An 18164-nucleotide genomic window follows, 5' to 3' on the forward strand; every position below is an offset into this window, starting at 1 on the left:
ATTGCTAAAGACAGCGAGGAGTCAGTGAGGGGGTGTCCGTTGGAATAGGAATGGTCCTAGGAAAGAGGCAGAATGGGAAGGTAGAGAAATGAGCATCGTGAGTCGTGGGCCAAGTGTCGAGAAGCAAGGGTCCTTGTGCTGTCTTTGTAGAGGGTCTGTAACATAAGAAGTGGAATGCATCTGTGGAACGTGACAAGGAGCAGGTCACTGGTGGTCCCGGTCCAGGGGTTCAGTTAGAAGTGAATGGAAGGGGACTGAGAGTGGAGACATCTTTTGATGAGTGTAGACTAGAAGGGAAGTAAGAAAGGGGCTATGCTGACACATGATCAAGTACTCTCAATACTGATGCGATGAATGTATTAACAGTAGCTCCAGAGCAGTATGGACTCAGAAGCGTGTTTGTACTAAATTGAACGGGCTTGAGAGGACTAGTATTGGGGGGGGGTGCGGGGGAGGGAGGGGACTGATCAAGCACGACTATGAAGGGATGAGGAGGAAAGGCTCACCTGGAGCAAGAGGAGGGATCCTTGTCTCTGGATCCTTGAAGGAGAGAAAGGGTGTGGACGTGGTTGATTTTGAAGGAGGTAATGTTGCCTACACGGTAGATGGGTGGTCTGGAATAACTGAACCCACATATAGAATAAAGTACATAGTTAACAACTGACTGAAGGACAAGTACATAGTCACCAAACTACAACTAATAAATACTGTGGTCTTGATATTCATTCCACTTAGTCGTTCTGTCTTGCTCCCCCACTAGTTATCCTAGGGAACTGGGGACATTCTGTGATTCAGAGAATTGTCCCTGCCCTCACTGTGATCAGATTCTCCTCTTCTTTTACTGTCCTCACATTGGATAGTCCCTGTTGCTTTTCCATGTCCTTCACTATGGTCTGACTCCCATCCACTTCTCCACTCAGCTGCCAGCCTGAAGAGGGGAAAACACCCCCTTCCTCTCAGTTTACTATAGCAACTCTAGTTCCTTTGACTTCATCTGACCCATGACTACATATCTGCCCTTCCCAACCCAAACCTGGCAAGTGCCTTGGGGAGGCAGAGCCGAAGAAAATTTGAATGACCCTTCACGCTGCTTTATTCAAGGTCTTCATCTTTGTCAAACTTCCTTCCCATTCAGGGCTCCTGGAATTAGAAATGAACCTTAGGGTTTCCTTCAGATGAGGTTTTGTTTTCCGCCCAAAGACTAAGGGGTAGTGTTCTAGTCAGTTCAAGCTGCTCCAACAGAATACCATAGACTGGGTGGCTTAAATGACAAACATCTATTTCTCACAGTCCTGGAGGCTGGGAAGTCCAAGATCAAGACACCAGCAGATCTGGTTCCTGGTGAGAGCTCTCTTGCAGATGGCTGCTTTCTGGCTGTGTCCTCACATGGCAGATAGAGAGATCAGCTCTCTCGTGTCTTTTCTTATGAGAACACTAATCCTATTCATGAGGGCTCCACCTTCATGACCTAACTACCTCCCAAAGGCCCCACCTCCTAATACCATCACATTGGGGGTTAGGGCTTCAACATATGAATTTTGGAGGGACTCAAACATTCAGTCCATAGCAAGTGGCTACAATTTTGTAATTGTGTTGGGTGGGAGTTATTTGCCCTGGGACACCAGCCATCAGCTGGAAGGCCTCGGGTCCTTTTCTTACCAGAAGAGTCATCAGGCTTTTATACAAATGAAAACTTTCTTCACCTACCCTCCTGATTGATCATCACAGACATGTCTGAATTGTGAGCAGCTAGCTGCACACTTTTAGAACCACAGCACAAAGCATTTACTACAACCTTATTCTCAAATGGAAGCAAAATAGGATTCTCCACGCACTACCCCCACCCCCGCCAACTTTCTTTTATTTAAGCAACAAAGTATTTTCTTGTAGAAAGGAACTATAATATTAAGAAATAGTCCAAAATTTTAAAAGGCCCTGAAATAATTTGCAAGTTAATATGAAAGAGGCTTCTTTCTCTTTAAAATTTTTAAATAAAGGCATGTGCTTACAGCATGGATTATTTTTATTACTCCTTTCCTTCAGTCTCCTCCTGGGAGAATTTAACAAACATTTGGAATGGAGCAGGATAACAAAAGACAAAAGGAGGAAATCATATGGGAAGAGAAACAATATGAAGAAAAATGAGGGGGAAAGGAAAGTTGAGGGAAAGCAAAATTCCAGTCCTTCCTCAATTATCCAGTTGGCTCCTTTAAACTTCTTTTGTAAAATAAAACAATGTCTTTTCTTTCTAGGAAAAAAGTGAATTTATGAATAATAATTCCAGCGAACAGGTCCTATATGTTGATCCAGTGATTACAGAGATAGAAATCTTTCTCCCAGAAGAAAAACCCATGGACTACAAGAGGGAAAAGAATACAGGATCCCTGGAGACAAATGACAGCCTGCAAGAGTCACTACTCACCAACACTACAGTTGTATATATTCCTGATCTCAACACTGGGTATAAACCCCAGATTTCAAATTTTCTCACTGGGGGAAACCATCTCAGCAATAATGATGAAACAGCCTCCTCAGCTCTGGAACCACCAGCTGATTGCTTAAACCTGGGAAAGAATGCCAGGTTTAAAAAATATCCTAATTTTTCTTTCTCTGTCTCAAGTATGAATTCGCTAAGCAACACACTATTTCTTGAAGAATTAAGCCTCATTTTAAATCAAGGAGAATGCAGTCCTCCAGACATGCAAAGCCCTGTAGAGGGGGAAACCACCATGCTTTTGGAAAATACATCACCAAATGAAACTATTCCAGAACAGACCCTGCTGCCTGATGAATTCGTCACCTGTTTGGGGAGCATGAACGAGGCGTTACCATCTATAAATTCTTATTTTCCACAAAATATTTTGGAAAGCCACTTCAACAGGATTACACTCTTAGAAAAGTAGAGCTGTGTAGTCAAAAGCTGCCTTGCAATTTGAAGATGGCTCTCTCCCTCAACACAAATTTAATTCTGCCCTATTTTTTTTTAATTGGAGAATTAAGATCCAAAGATGGAACATAATTCATGGCCACAAAAGCAGCAACAATATTAGGGACGCCTCCTATATTTTAGAAGATGTATCAACTATATCTTTTTTAATTTTCCTCATTACAAGGCACAAAACAGATCTCTCTTTTGTATGAAGGATAAATAATACAAAATATATGGTAGTGAAATAAATGCTGAAAATCGTTCTTTGAAATCGAGATATTAGTATTCGCTTACAAGAGGAAAAGCAAGTTTAATTTTCATTTTATTACTTAGTGTTCTCTTGAGTAGATAAAAATACAGCCCACAGACAACAAAATAGGTAAGGGATGGAAACAGAGGAACAATTAATTGCATGTTTACTGTGTTGGATTTTTGCCCTACTACTTTCTATTCAGATGTTAAGAATTTGATCTTCCTTATTTTGATTTTGGACTGAGAGAGTTGTAAAACAGTGATGTGTGGAAATCACGAGATAGTTGTCTTCATTCCAGTTCAGAGTGATGGCATTCTTCTCCTGTGATGTAGTTGGTGTATTAATTACACTGTAGTAGACTTATTGAGGTAGAAGATGCAGGATCAACAAGGTGTAATTATTTCTTTTGTATTAGATATCTGTCGGAAAATTATTGTTAAACCAGGTATTTTTCCAAATCTAGGATGGCAATGCTTGCCACATCTGTCACTGCCCCATATCCTAGGTCTCCTGTAAACATCTCCAACTCACCACCATGTGTGCCTTTCTGCTGAGCCCTAAGGTGGTCTCAGAATCCTCTCAACACAGTGCTCCTGATGGCCGCAGTCAATAAGGGCTGGGACTGGAGATGAACTCTATCTGCCAACCAGGTCAATATTGGAAGTGGGTGATCTTAAAAATATAAAATGCATATTTTAATTGAGAAATGGTACCCAGCAGACTTCTCTATTATGATTAATTTTTACATCAGGGGGAACTTTTTTCTAATGATCAGAACAATTTGAAAATTGAATAGATTACCCATTGAGTTTCTCTTCCTCTTCTAACAGTTGTCAGCAATAATTTATATTCAGATTAAATAGTTTTATTTTAGCAAACAAAGCAGTTAATCAAAAAAGGATCGGTTGTTAGCACATGAGCAAGCTATTTTGTTTTGTTTTGGCTTTTGAAAAAAAAAAAACCACAAAAGCAGTTTTGTTGTCATTAAATGTCCCCATGAGGAGGATGACCACACATCCTGGTTTATCCTGGTTTTTGTCTGTTGTCCCAGTGTTAATTATGGCCAGTGTGCCTTTTCCCTCTCAGAAACATCCCTTTGGATGATAAATCATTTGGTCACTCTGTCTATGAAGACTGTTTAATGTCCAACATATAAATAATTTATCACAATTCATCTCTTTTTTTTGCCTTGATGGTCCTCTTTATTTTACTTTATATCATTTACTAAAGCCATTGTGCTCCAAAATGAACATAATATTAGTGTAAAAAATGTATCTCCTGCTGTGAAGTTCTATTCTGTTTACCCTAAAATATGTATATATTTGTTGTACTTCACATATTCTGAAAGGTGTATATTTTAAATCACTAATGAAATGCTAATATTAAATATCTTGACTTGTAAATGGTCATATGCCTTTGTGTTATTCCTTATCCAGTGGGAGAATATAATGAAGCAAAGAGGCAGGTAGTATTTGAGATAGAAATAACAAAAGACCAAGATGAATCTTTGATGTTTACCAATCTGCTGAAGACATCTGTTAACAAGTGAAAAATATTTTCATAGTGTATTTCAGTATAACTGTAACCTGCCACACATCAAAAAAGCTTTTGTCAAGCTTATAGGATTGCAGCATTATTTGATCTTCTGTGTGTGCTTTCAATGCAGTCAGTGCTTCCTTTAGAACATCTCCTTCTTGTCCCCCTGGAGCAGGAAGGGGGCTGCTTTCTCTTCCTATAGTGTCCTCCTCACACCCACATCACATTAAGAATGGAGGAGACACTTCTAGTTCCATCCATGCCATTGGCCCTTGTTGGTCCCAATGGACTAAAATTTGAGGCTATACCTATAAACAAAGCAATATGCTTGCCATTGCCCCAACTCAGAGAAAATTTCAACTGCTTCATCACAATGCAACCTTGGTAAATGGCAAAGGGTTTTCTTTCTATGATTCTTTTTTTTTTAATAAAGTTATCTATTTTATTTATTTTTGGCTGCATTGGGTCTTCGCTGCTGTGCGTGGGCTTTCTCTAGTTGCTGTGAGCGGGGGCTACTCTTTGTTGTGGTGCGCCTCATTATCCTGGCTGCTCTTGTTGCAGAGCATGGGCTCTAGGTGCATGGGCTTCAGTAGTTGTGGCATGCGGGCTCAGTAGTTGTGGCTTGTGGGCTCTAGAGCGCAGACTCAGTAGTAGTGGTGCACGGACTTAGTTGCTCCGCGGCATGTGGGATCTTCGCGGACCAGGGCTCAAACCCATGTTCCCTGCATTGGCAGGCAGATTCTTAACCACTGTGCCACCAGGGAAGCCCATCTTTCTGTGATTCTTTATTCAACAAGTATTCACTGAAGTGCTGAATGCCCCTACTATGTGTAAGGCACTTTGAACCAATATAGATGTTAACAAAACCAGCCAAGTCCCTGCAGCCTTAGAGCTATCTGCAAGAAGCAGATAGCACATGGAACCAAATCACTGCCCTTCAGGGAGCTTTTGGTGGGGAAGAGGGTGAGGATAGGAAATGGAGAGAGGCAGAAAAAAATAAAGAAGAAAAATACCAGATAATGAGTGCCATGTAGAGAGGTAAAATGGGATAATGTGATAGAGAAGGACTTGGTGGCCACTTTGAGCTGGGCAGTCAGGGAAGGTCTCTCCCAGGAGGGGACATTGCAATCTGAATCACAGGTAGGAGCTGCATGTGAGAATCAGCTTGCAACTGATAAGTCCCTTTTACAGAAGAATTCTCCAGAGCTAACATCTCTACTTCTTTCCCTCCTGGACAAGTTGCCCCTAACCCCAGACCTCTGCCACCTGTCCCTTCCTCAGTCAGAATTTTCTGTAGCTTTAGGGGACAACTTTGTATCTTTTCATCTTTCCATCTAGCCCTTGGGCTTATTATTAACTTTCTTTCTCTGAGTCTCACAATCTTTCTAAGTTGCTGCTTCCTAAATGAACGTGTCATACTTATTGGTGTGGGTTACGGAGAAGGAGGAAGAAAGAAAGAAAAAGCCCCTCGAGATACCATTGAGAAGAAAGAAGGAGAGAGAAATATAAAGAAAGAAAGGTAGATTAATATGCAGTGATGCTGAAGCAAAATGGAACACCTTGGTTCTGGACAATACTGAAGCTGATTAAGGGATATCTAATTTCCTCCTGTTCTTGAATCTTCTTTGCCTCCTACCTCTCTTTTCTGACACAGAAGCAATATGGGGAGGAAAAATTGAAGTACAATTTGGGGGTACCTTCTTGGTTTGTGTGTGTGTTTTACCCTTTATTAAATTAGGAATTTGTTTTTGCCAGAGTTAGAAATAATATTGATGCTATAAGAGGGCTTTAGAGTTTTAGCATGCAGTTTTTGGGTAACATGGGTTGCTGTTTGGCCCTCCTGGTTCAGTCAGAAGGTGTTCCCAGCTTCTTTCCTTTCCTTCTATTTTTAGTCCCTTTGACATAGAGGCAGAACATGACTATGGCATAGGGCAAAGGTTTTCAAAAATAAATTTTAGCAACTGATCCCCTTTCTCCAAGTGAAATCTGTTGCAGAAGCCCCAAATATAAAACAAGTGAAAGCAAGTATTCTGTTGAAACAGAGGGTGACGTTCATGCTTGTCCCCACTACCCCTCCTCTGTAGTTGCTGCTGAAGCAGCCTATGCATCCATGCATAGGCTTGTGTATGAAAATCCAAGGCTGGGGAATTTCTAGTCCACACCTGGGTGATCCGGGTCCTAGCCCAGCCTTGAGAAGCCTGGACCTCAGGATTGCACTAAACTCCCCATCTCAGCCACAAGGTTGCCACCAGGCAAAGGGGACCAGAACTCCCTCGAACCTCCCTGCACTCTGAATGACTTTGTAAAAAGCTTTCTCTCGGAGACTACTAATAGAGGTGGTACTATATGCAATAATTAACTTGTTTCTTTCCAGTTACTTCATCATAAATGTTTGGGTTTTGTTCAAGTTTATGTTCTTTTTGTGATTACTAAGAATAAAATATTGTGTTGTGAATATAATTAGATTTTATAAACCCAAAGACTGCCAAATTGTGCTGCAGTTTATCTCTTTATGAAGTAATCATACCAATTATAGGGAGATGATGTTTTAATGGAAAACATTACCCACTTGGCAGACACTATTGATTTAAGATAAAAGAAGTGATTAAAAACAATTTATGGATCTCTCTTGGGTAAAAGCATGAAACCAATATAAAATAATTGGATTCTGATTCATGGAGTGGATTGTGTGCAACTTTCTTGGATGCTATCGTTAAGGCAATATTACAAGGATATCTAACAAAGGTTTGATAGAATGTTATTATGTCTCTTTCCTACTGCTAAGATTATCGCCATTAAATCCCAATTAATGTTTCATGTTAGGACTACCCTAGCCATTTTGCTAATTTCACTTTTGAACTTAATTTAGGATAAATAATCTGCATCTTTTATATACAGAATTTACATCGATTTTCTGAAGATGCATTTCCTTTATGTTTATGACAGGAAAACAACTTATTATCTAATTCTCATAATTAGCATTTAGCAACAAATTAAGAACTTATTCATAAATGGTCCCTTTTTGTTTGGGGTAGGAAGAGGATTCAGGCCTAGCTTTATGAGGAAAAAAAAAATATATATATATAGTATATATATATATATACACTAAGCAAGTGTTGCAGAAACACAGTTCTTGCGATCACTGGTTCAAAAATTCAAGCAAAACAAAATGCTGTTTCTAACCATAAAGGCATACCTAAAATTAGTGACTCTGTCAGAGCACAGGAAGGAAATCATAAATAGTCAAACACTGGAACCCAAGTGTGAGATGCGGAAGTCCATAAACCTGTTTCTTTCTGTTCACATCCTGCCTGAGAATTTTATTAGAAGTGAGTGAGAAAGAAAGAGTACAATAGTAAAATATATATATAGTTTTAAGCTATACAGTTATACATGAAAAAAACAAATCTAAGCAATACCAATGTAAATGGAATGAAAAGTGACAGTGCCTCTTCCCACCCTTGCTTCCCATGTGTCATCCCCATCATCAAAAATAGTGACTCTCAACAAGTTAATGGTGTTCTTTCCAATATGTTTTCTACCTAAGTGGTTAACATATAGTATTATTCTGTGACTTGTTATTTTCATCTATCAATGTATCTTGGAAATCTTTACATCATTATATTTAACCTTATCTTACTCCTTTAAACAGTTGCATAGTATTCCATAGAATAAATGTGTTTTAATATATTTACCTATTCTCCTGTTAACAGACATTTAGATTGTTTCCAATTTTTCACTAGTATACCCATTCCTGTAATGAATCCTCTTATATATGTCTGTACACACATATGTGAGTCTGGGGGAAGGGATAGATACTTAAATGGAGACAGCAAGAATGGGAATATGAGGTACCTGAGAGGAGAGGCAGGAAGTGTCACTAGACTTGCAGACTGAAGAGGAGGAAAAAGGACTAGAAAAGTTGAAAAGCATGCATTTTAGGTAGTGCAGGCTGCTCATGTCCACCTAGTAAACAACACCAACCCTCAGGGCCTAAACTCTCATCATACTCCTGCTGTTTTGTTTCAGTGTTCAGGATTTCATGGTAAACATGCAAAATTTGATATTCATTGGATACTGGCTGATGTGATGCTTATTTAAAACCTCTTCTCATCTGGATTTAAACAAAGTTCAGCACTCATTTTACTTTGGTATTCAACATAGAATATTATTTTAGTAGCTAAAATTGAAAATCACTTGTATTTCATTAAATGAGATTAGGATTTTAAGAAGCTGCCAGCTGCCAAGTATTTGCAGGTTCATTTTTCCTTTTTTAGTATTCATTGCACATTCCATCCAGCATGCTACTTCGGAGATTCTACTTGATTGAACAGAGGCAGCATACGTAGAACCTTGTGAGGGATGGGGAAGGAGCTCACTAAAGCCCAGAGTAATGCAGAAAACCAATCTGAATGCAACAAACAAACAAACCCAGAAACACTCTGGAAAAATGCTAGATGTTGGTTTCAGCCTATTCTCATAACTTTAATGAAATGATGATTTTTAAAAGCAATTTTTAAAACTCTTATTTTTTCCCCATTTTGTTTCCTTTGTTTTACTAAGCATGGAAATCCTTCTGTTAAAAATCCAAATTTTTTTAACAAAAAATTTGCAGAAAAGCATGTAGAGCTACAAATACAACTGATGTTGCAAATAGGTGGACTACACTTTGTTTTATTTTCCCTTTAAGAGCTTGGATAAAGGTCAAACAATCAGGGTTTTTGAATCTCAAATCCATCACATGCCAAGTGTGTGACCCTGGGCAATCACTGGAGTTTCATGTTCTCTCTCCTCATCCTATTTTCTGGGACAGGGACACGGATCTTGGTGTACCTTGCAGAAGAAGATTTGACTGAGTTGACTACTCTCTCCTCCCTGAAACACTCTCTTCATTTCACTCCCAGGACACCGCTAGCCCATGACCTCTTTCTCTGGCTACTCATTCTCAGCCTCCTTTTCAGGTTTCTTCTAGGCCTCTCTGTCACATAAATGCTGGAGGCCCCACAGCTCAGGCCTTTGTTTCTCCTTTGGTGATCTCATCCATTCTTGTGGCTTAAAGCACTATCTACATGTCAGGAAAACAGATTAGCCCAACCTTGACTCTGAACTCCAGACTCATACATTCAATTGTCTGTCTGACATGTCCATTTGCACCTCCTCACAGGCTGTAAGACCCAATACAAGATGATCTCCCAAGACTTCTCTTCTCACAGGCATCCCCATCTCAGTAAATAGTACTGCTCACAAATCTTGGTGTCATCCTTGATTTTTTTTTTTTTTTTTTTGCTCTTACTCCTCATGTCTACTCTTTCAGGAAAACCCATTCACCCCACCTTTAAAATATATCCAGAAATTAAATCACTTCTTACTACCTCTGCTCGACCACCCTAGTTCAAACCACCATCATCCCTTGCCTGGGTCATTGCAAAAGTCTCCTACAGATCATCTTCAATACAGTAACTGGATGATCCTGCTAAAATAATGTTGTCTGTTCAAAACCTGTCAATGGCTCCCCATCCCACAAACAATAGTAGTCCAAGTCACTACAGTGACCTGTGAAGCCCTACCTGGTGTACCTCTCTCTGTCCCCTGGCCACCTAGCAAACACCTCAGGGCCTTTGCCTTGCTGTTCCCTCTTCCTGGAATGCTCTTCCCCAAGGTTGTTGCATTGCTCACTAGCACACTACCTCTGGGCCTTCCCTGGTCACTCTATCTAAAATTGGAAACCTGCCCCCCATACTTCCTACTCTCCTCCCCTCCCTTTTCTTTATTTATTGTACTCACCACCATCTAAAATCAAACATACTGCATATTTCATACATTGTTCATTGTCACCTACTACAATGTAAGATCCAGGAGGGCAGAAATTTTGTCTGTTTTTTCCCCCCAAATCTTTAATGCTTAGAAGAGTGCCTGGCACATCGTAGGTGCTCAATAAATATTTGTTAAAAGAGTAAATGAATAATAGACAATGACACAATTTATTAATTCCATCTGTTTCCCATGAGAAGGAAAACAATATTACATGAAGGCATCAGAGAACTTTCAGGCCTCAGTGTGTTTTCTGAGGCTCTTCCATATAGTCTATTATTTTATCATCATCATTGTTGTTTCTCTCTAAGCTGCCACAGTATAACTGATGAGAAAGCACTGATACAGTGTAAAAATATGCATTTTTCTTTTCAACTCTGCAGTTTTCTTTTATTTCCTTGGATCATTTCAACATGGCAGTTACTTTCAACCACTTTTTTAACTTTTGACTGAATTCCTTACTTCAAATAGATTCATATGGCAGAGTTAATAACACCCCAGTGAGCAAACAATACTTTCTATTTCTTCAGGAGAAAATGTTTCTAGCCAACACACTAATTAGACAGCTTTCTCTGATAATCAGGAGCAGAAAAATTGTGTGGTGTGTTAAAGAAAATGAGCAAACCAACAGGTGTGCTCACCTTACAGGACATCCATTAAATAGCTCACTAATAAAAAAAACACCAGCTGAATTCTGAAAGACCAGGCATTCTCGTCGATAGGAACTTTGGTGTAAAAAAAAATCACTATATTCTACTAAAATAGTCAAGTAGAGATAATACGTAGAATATACTTACTTACTTATTATTTTTCTAAATGCCATCTATTTTGTTTCAATCTAGCCTGTTAATTTTTTCAATGAAGCTGGGGTCGGCTTGGTGATTTATGCAGCGTGGCAGAGCTGGGGGCACATCCACTTTCCCGACTCCTACTCCAGGGTTCTTTTACCACCTAAACCAACTTAACTGCTTAGAAATAGACCAGTAGTATGGACTTGGAGGGCATTATGTTAAGTGAAATAAGTCAGACAGAGAAAGAAAAATACTGTATGATATCACTTACATGTGGAATCTAAGAAATACCCAAACTAGTGAATATAACAAAAAAGAAGTAGAATCACAGATTAAAGAACAAACTAGTGGTTACCAATGGTGAGGGGGCTGGCAATAAAGGGGTAGGGAATTAACAGGTATAAACTACTGGGTATAAAATAAGCTACAAGGATATATTGTACAACACAGGGAATATAGCCAGTATTTTATAGTAACTATAAATAAAGTATAACCTTTAAAAATTGTAAATCACTATATTGTACACCTGTAACTTATATAATATTGTACAGCAACTGCACTTCAATAAAAAAGTAAAATATTGATAAAATAAAACGCTTAATCAATTCAGAAAAAGAAAGAAATAGACCAGTAGTTCTTACCTGCCTAAACATTAGAATCACCCGAGGAACTGAAAAATCAAACAAAAAAGAAAAACCAAAACCTCCTGAAGCCTGATCACGGTCGCCAGCCTCGTCAGTACCTTTTTAAAGGTTCATCAGGGGTATCTTGTGCCCTGCCAGGGTTCAGAACCAGCCACTTAAATGTTTTTCCTTGTAAAAAGGAGCTTTTTGCCTTTGTCTGTTATTATTCAGCATCCCCACTTCTTCCATGACCTCTTCTTCTCAGGGACAACAGACGCCAATCAATGGAGCCCCTTCCGCACCACCACCTCATCTACAAATTGCTTTCCCCCATCCTCTCTCCTTACTTCCATAAAGCAAAAGAAGTACACCTTTCCCTTGTCAAGCTACTGTCTCCACCTGGCACTGGACTCGCCCCCTCATCTTGTGCCTCCTTAGGGACTGGCTATAGTTAACTGTTTATAAATCACACCCACCTCGTTCCTGTTTACCGGTGTCTGGCTCATCGTAAATGTGGTAGAGTCTTCTAGTTGTCTCTTCAGCATCCATTCTCACATTCTTACTATCAGGACCTCTCTAGAATTGAAGCACCAATGTACCCCACTAAAAGTCATTTTCCAGCCTCCCTTACCACTACGTGTGGCCGTGTGATTGAGTTTTGTCCAATGAGATTTACATAAAACTTTTTAGAGGGATTTCCAGGAAGTCTTTTTAAAAGGGGAGACAGACACATGAAGAAACCTCTACTCCTTTCTTCCCCCTTCCTTCTTCCTGATGACTGGAAAATAGACATGATAGCTAGAGCTCCAGCAGCCATCTGGGACTGTAAGATGACCTGAAGGATAGAAGCCACACACTGAGGACAGTGGAGCAGAAAGATGGAAGGAGCCCACGTCCCTGATGATTTTGAGGGGCTGCCCTGGAGAACTTACCTCTATTTTTAGGCAAGGCTAATGTTTTTAACTCACTGTTACTGGTAGTCTAGATACTTGTATATGAGTTAATCATTATGGATGAAATAAGTAATCAGAAATTAATTTTTCTACGAAAGGATGGAGTACACCCCTATGGTGGCCATCTATCGTCTGCCCAGTTCCCCTTTTCTGGGAACTGCCCCTTTCCTCCCTTCCACATGTTCCTTCAGTGTCACTCTGGTCAGCAGGCTGCAGTTGATTAGTGTGGGGTACCCTAATCCAAGGCAGGCCAACAAAATGCCCTCCTAGGACTTGACTCTGGTTGTAACAGTTGGGCTAGAGGTACACACTTGACCTAAGCTGGACCAATGAAAGGCCTTCCCCAGAAATTCTGGAGAAACAGAGTCTCTCCAGTGACAGAAGTTTAGATGCAGAGTTCAGAAGCTGTTATGTTTTTTTTCTCACATGACTAGAATTTAAAAAGGAGGATGGTTTGCAGAGAGCAAGAAGAATAAACAGATGAACAGAAAAGGGCAAAGAGGAGAGATGGAATGAGAACCCCAAGTGTATCAGAGTCCCTGGTTTTAATTGTTAACAAGGTTCAATTACATTCATGACCTACAGTATAAGAGAAAACTTTATCATAGTCATCTTTTTGCATAAACTACTTAGAGTTGTATTTCTGTTATTTGTAATTGAGAGTCCTAATACAACCCTCCAGAATTAAAGCTTTGTATTTTGCTCCCAGAATCTATATGGTTTTAATAATGATTAGCAATAGTGGTGTTTATCTTGTGCACTAATTTACCTGAAATTGGATAGGGACTACTGCACAAACATATATTTGGTGTTGTTTTCAGTAAATTTTTAGTAAACTGGAGTTAAACCTCAAGCCATCCTGACAACTTCTTCCTAGATCAACCTCTTTGCAATTACAGACAGAAGAATTGGCCATAAATGCAATTCAGCTTAAAAAACACCATAAATTTTAAAAGCCTGTGAGGGACCACTGGATTGCATTATCAACTCATTGTACTTCCTATTTGGAAGACTAAAATTAGAAACGAAATTCTAATGTTTTTGTTTATATAAATGTTTATAACTGTCGTCTTTCCATCTCAAACAATTATGTCTTGATAAAGATATTGCACGCTCTTTGAGAAGAGGAAAATACCTTTAAATTATGTGACTGAATTTCAGAATGTGAGTAAAGTATGGCTAACCAAAATGTTCAAACTAACTGATGAAAACTTCCTTTTCTATGACTACGTAAACAAAAATCTTCTGGGCAGTACCAAGTTTTATGTGGTATAATGTGTAAAAGAGAAAGCACCACATCTGTGTTTGTGCAGAAACCAGGTAACCTTGTCATAAACTGGGGAAGAAATGACTTGTGTCACTGCCCACTTCTCCTGCTGTGAATAGGCTTAAGGGCTTCTAGGTGTCATAACCATTAACACAAACTTGACAGAAGCTAAATCTCAGTGCACAAACTAAAAACAAACCCGATCTGCTCTAAATGAGTTCTATGAATTCATATGGGGCTATTCCCAAACATTGTTTAACTTCCCAACAACTTGTGAGGTATTATCATCACCACTTTACAGCTGAGGAAACTGAGTCAGAGAGCTGCCGCATTGTGCCAGGGTCACCTAGCTTGTAAGATTTTGAACATAGGTCACTCACTCCCACCATGTGCCTAACTCAGCACTGTGCTCTACTGTGAATTTCTCAGCTGTGGTTTAAATTGTTTCTTTAAATTAACATTTGCTACGCAAGACTGGAGTTTTCTTCTTCGTAGTAATACTGTACACAGCACCAAGAATATAGCGATTACACCAAGAGTATATTAAAGTCAGCAGGTGTGTGTAATAGAGCAATTACAAAAAGCACACCTGTGAAACATGTTCAGATGCAGCAATAATAAGTCATTTAAAAACTAGGCTTGGGGCTTCCTTGGTGGCGCAGTGGTTGAGAGTCTGCCTGCCAATGCAGGGGACACGGGTTCGAGCCCTGGTCTGGGAGGATCCCGCATGCCGCGGAGCAACTGGGCCCGTGAGCCACAACTGCTGAGCCTGCGCGTCTGGAGCCTGTGCTCCGCAACAAGAGAGGCCGCGATAGTGAGAGGCCCGCGCACCGCGATGAGGAGTGGCTCCCGCTTGCCACGACTGGAGAGGGCCCTCGCGCAGAAACGAAGACCCAGCACAGCCAAAAATAAATAAATAAATAATTCTTTAAAAAAAAAAAAAAAAAACAAACTAGGCTTGACCACCAAAACCGACACATGATTCTGGACTGAATCCTATGCCGAGGGCAAGTATGAGGGGCAATTTACTATCAAGACTATTATTGGGACATTCAGCAGAATTTTAATGTGAGCTGCAGTTTATTTTTAAAATGCTGTATCAATGTTGAAATTTCCTCTATTTGATACCTGCACTGTGAATACTTAAAAAAATATTTATATGAAAACACATTGGAGTATTTTAGCTAAAGGGCAATAATATATGCAAGCAACCTCTCTCAGATGGCTTAGTGAAGAAATTGTGTCTCAAGAGAGATAGGAGAGAGATGACAAAACAAAAGTGACATGTTAAAAATATCCAGTAAAGGTATATGGGAATTCTTTGTGTTATTTTCATGGTTTTCCTGTAAGTTTGAAATTATTTAAAAATATAAGATTAATTTAAAAAGAGCCCTATGGGCTTCCTTCGTGGTGCAGTGGTTAAGAATCCGCTTGCCAATGCAGGGGACATGGGTGTGAGCCCTGCTCGGGGAAGATCTCACATGCCGAGGAGCAACTAAGCCTGTGCGCCACAACTACTGAGCCTGCGCTCTAGAGCCCGCGAGCCACAAATACTGAGCCCGTGAGCCACAACTACTGAGCCCGAGTGCCACAACTACTGAAGCCCACGCGCCTAGGGCCCGTGCTCTGCAACAAGAGAAGCCACCGCAATGTGAAACCTGCGCACCGCAGTGAAGAGTAGCCCCTGCTCGCCACAACTAGAGAAAAGCCCGCACGCAGCAACGAAGACCCAACGCAGCCAAAAATAAAAATAAATAAATTTATTTTAAAAACTTACACACAAAAGAGTAGATATTAAAAAATAAAAATAAAAATAAATAAAAAGAGCCCTAGGTTTAGACCCAGGGTTCTGGATTCAGGCTCAGATTTCCCATTGTTCACTGAGTGACATTTGCCATTTCACATAACCTCTCTGGACCATGTAAAATACAGAAGTTATTTGTTTTAATTATGGATTGGCATTCCATTATATGAATAAACCTCAGCTCATCCATTCCCCTACATGGGGTAGCTTCAACTTTTTCACCATCACAAATAGTGCTGCAATGAGCAGCTGTATACATGTTTCCTTGTGCTCACATGCAAGCTTGTCCCAGAGCTGATCCACATTATCGACAGGGATAAATTCAAGAATATAAGAGTGAGTGGGGAAAAAAGCACACTGCAAAAGGATACATCAATCTGATTCCCTTTATACAAATTTTCAGACACTAAAATACATCATAAAAGTACAAAAACATATACTGGATCGATGTATACCAGCTTCACCATAGAGCTAACCTCTAGGCGGGAGGGAGGAGGAAGGGAAGGATAGGGTGGGCTTTGGTCGTATCTATAATTTTCTTTTTTTTTTTTTTAAACTTATTTATTTTATTTTATTTTATTTTTGGCTGCATTGGGTCTTCGTTGCTGCACGTGGGCTTTTCTCTGGTTGAGGCGATCAGGGGCTGTTCTTTGTTGTGGTGAGCAAGCTTCTCACTGTGGTGGCTTCTCTCGTTGGGAGCACAGGCTCTAGGTGCACGGGCTTTGGTAGTTGTGGCACACGGGCTCAGTAGTTGTGGTTCACGGGCTCTAGAGTGCAGGCTCAGTAGTTGTGGTGCACGGGCCTAGTTGCTCTGCGGCATGTGGGATCTTCCCGGGCCAGGGCTCAAACCCGTGTCTCCTGCATTGGCAGGCGGATTCTTAACCACTACGTCACCAGGGAAGCCCTATAATTTTCTTTTAATAGATCTTTATTGGAGTATAATTGCTTCACAGTGCTGTGTTAGTTTCTGTTGTACACCAAAGTGAATCAGCCATATGCATACACATGTCCCCATATCCCCTCCCTCTTGAGCGTCCCTCCCACCCTCCCTATCCCACTCCTCTAGGTGGTCACAAAGCACGAAGCTGATCTCCCTGTGCTATGCGGCTGCTTCCCACTAGCTATCTATTTTTCACTGGGTAGTGTACGTATGTCAATACTACTCTCACTTTGCCCCAGCTTCCCCCTCCCACCCCGTGTCCTCAAGTCCATTCTCTATGTCTACGTCTTTATTCCTGTCCTGCAACTAGAGAGAGAGAGAGAGAAGCAGAGGGAAAGAGACAGTGAGAGAGACAGCGAAAGTAAAAGGATTCACCTAAAGAATCTTTCAGTCCTTTCCAGCTCTCATGTTCTATATTCGAGTTCGATTTGTAACCTTAAGAAACTTTATAACCTTTAGCCTAGTAGACAAGTCAGAGACAACTAAAACGTAGTTTAGTATGCTTTGAAGGAAAAAGGACTGATGTTGTATTAAAGAAAAAGCTTGGTTAATCATTTCCTTGAGATAATGGAACTTAAGCTGCAATTAGAGGAGATAGTGAACATGGGGAGAAGGGCAGGTTTTGGTTAGAGAAGTGCTTTTAGCCATAGATTCCTGATGGAGAAAGAGGACCTTTTCATTCTTAGCATTGTTTGCTCAGTGAACCACCTAAGGAAGTTACACCCCAGAAGGAAACCTGTTATTACACATTGGAATTTACTGGTCCTCCATTAATAGCTACAACTGAATAGCATATTTTGAAACAGCAGAAAAGCACAAAGAAAAAATATTTTTGATCCAGGACTGGTGTCATTTAAAGTAAACAAAGTGGAAATTTGGTAATTATCCGGTGAATTTCTGCAACTTGATTACTAGACTGGATAGTTCAAGCAAAGAGTGCATCTATTGGGACTTCCCTAGTGGTGCAGTGGTTAAGAATCTGCCTGCCAATGCAGGCGACACAGGTTCAATCCCTGGTCCGGGAAGATCCCACATGCCGTGGAGCAACTAAGCCCGTGTGCCACAACTACTGAGCCTACGCTCTAGAGCCCGCAAGCCACAACTACTGAACCCGAGAGCTACAACTACTGAGCCTTCATGCCACAACTACTGAAGCCCACGCACCTAGAGCCTGTGCTCTGCAACAAGAGAAGCCACGGCTACGAGAAGCACGCACACCGCAACGAAGAGTAACACCTGCTCACCGCAACTAGAGAA

At 40.4% G+C, this 18164-nt stretch overlaps 1 protein-coding gene across 3 annotated transcripts in view; it reads left to right on the plus strand.

Moving 5' to 3' along the window:
• IL23R (interleukin 23 receptor) overlaps positions 1–2931 on the plus strand; it is a 54479-nt gene extending 51548 nt beyond the window's left edge. For all 3 annotated transcript variants that reach the window (XM_036871397.1, XM_036871406.1, XM_036871416.1), the window contains one exon: positions 2253–2931. In XM_036871397.1, the coding sequence (XP_036727292.1) occupies positions 2253–2903 (651 nt within the window). In that variant the 3' untranslated portion in view covers positions 2904–2931. The remainder of the gene's footprint in view (positions 1–2252) is intronic.
• Positions 2932–18164: the final 15233 nt, after the last annotated feature.

This window comes from Balaenoptera musculus, chromosome 1, assembly GCF_009873245.2.
Source record: "Balaenoptera musculus isolate JJ_BM4_2016_0621 chromosome 1, mBalMus1.pri.v3, whole genome shotgun sequence".
In the NCBI taxonomy this organism is placed as follows: Eukaryota; Metazoa; Chordata; class Mammalia; order Artiodactyla; family Balaenopteridae; genus Balaenoptera; species Balaenoptera musculus.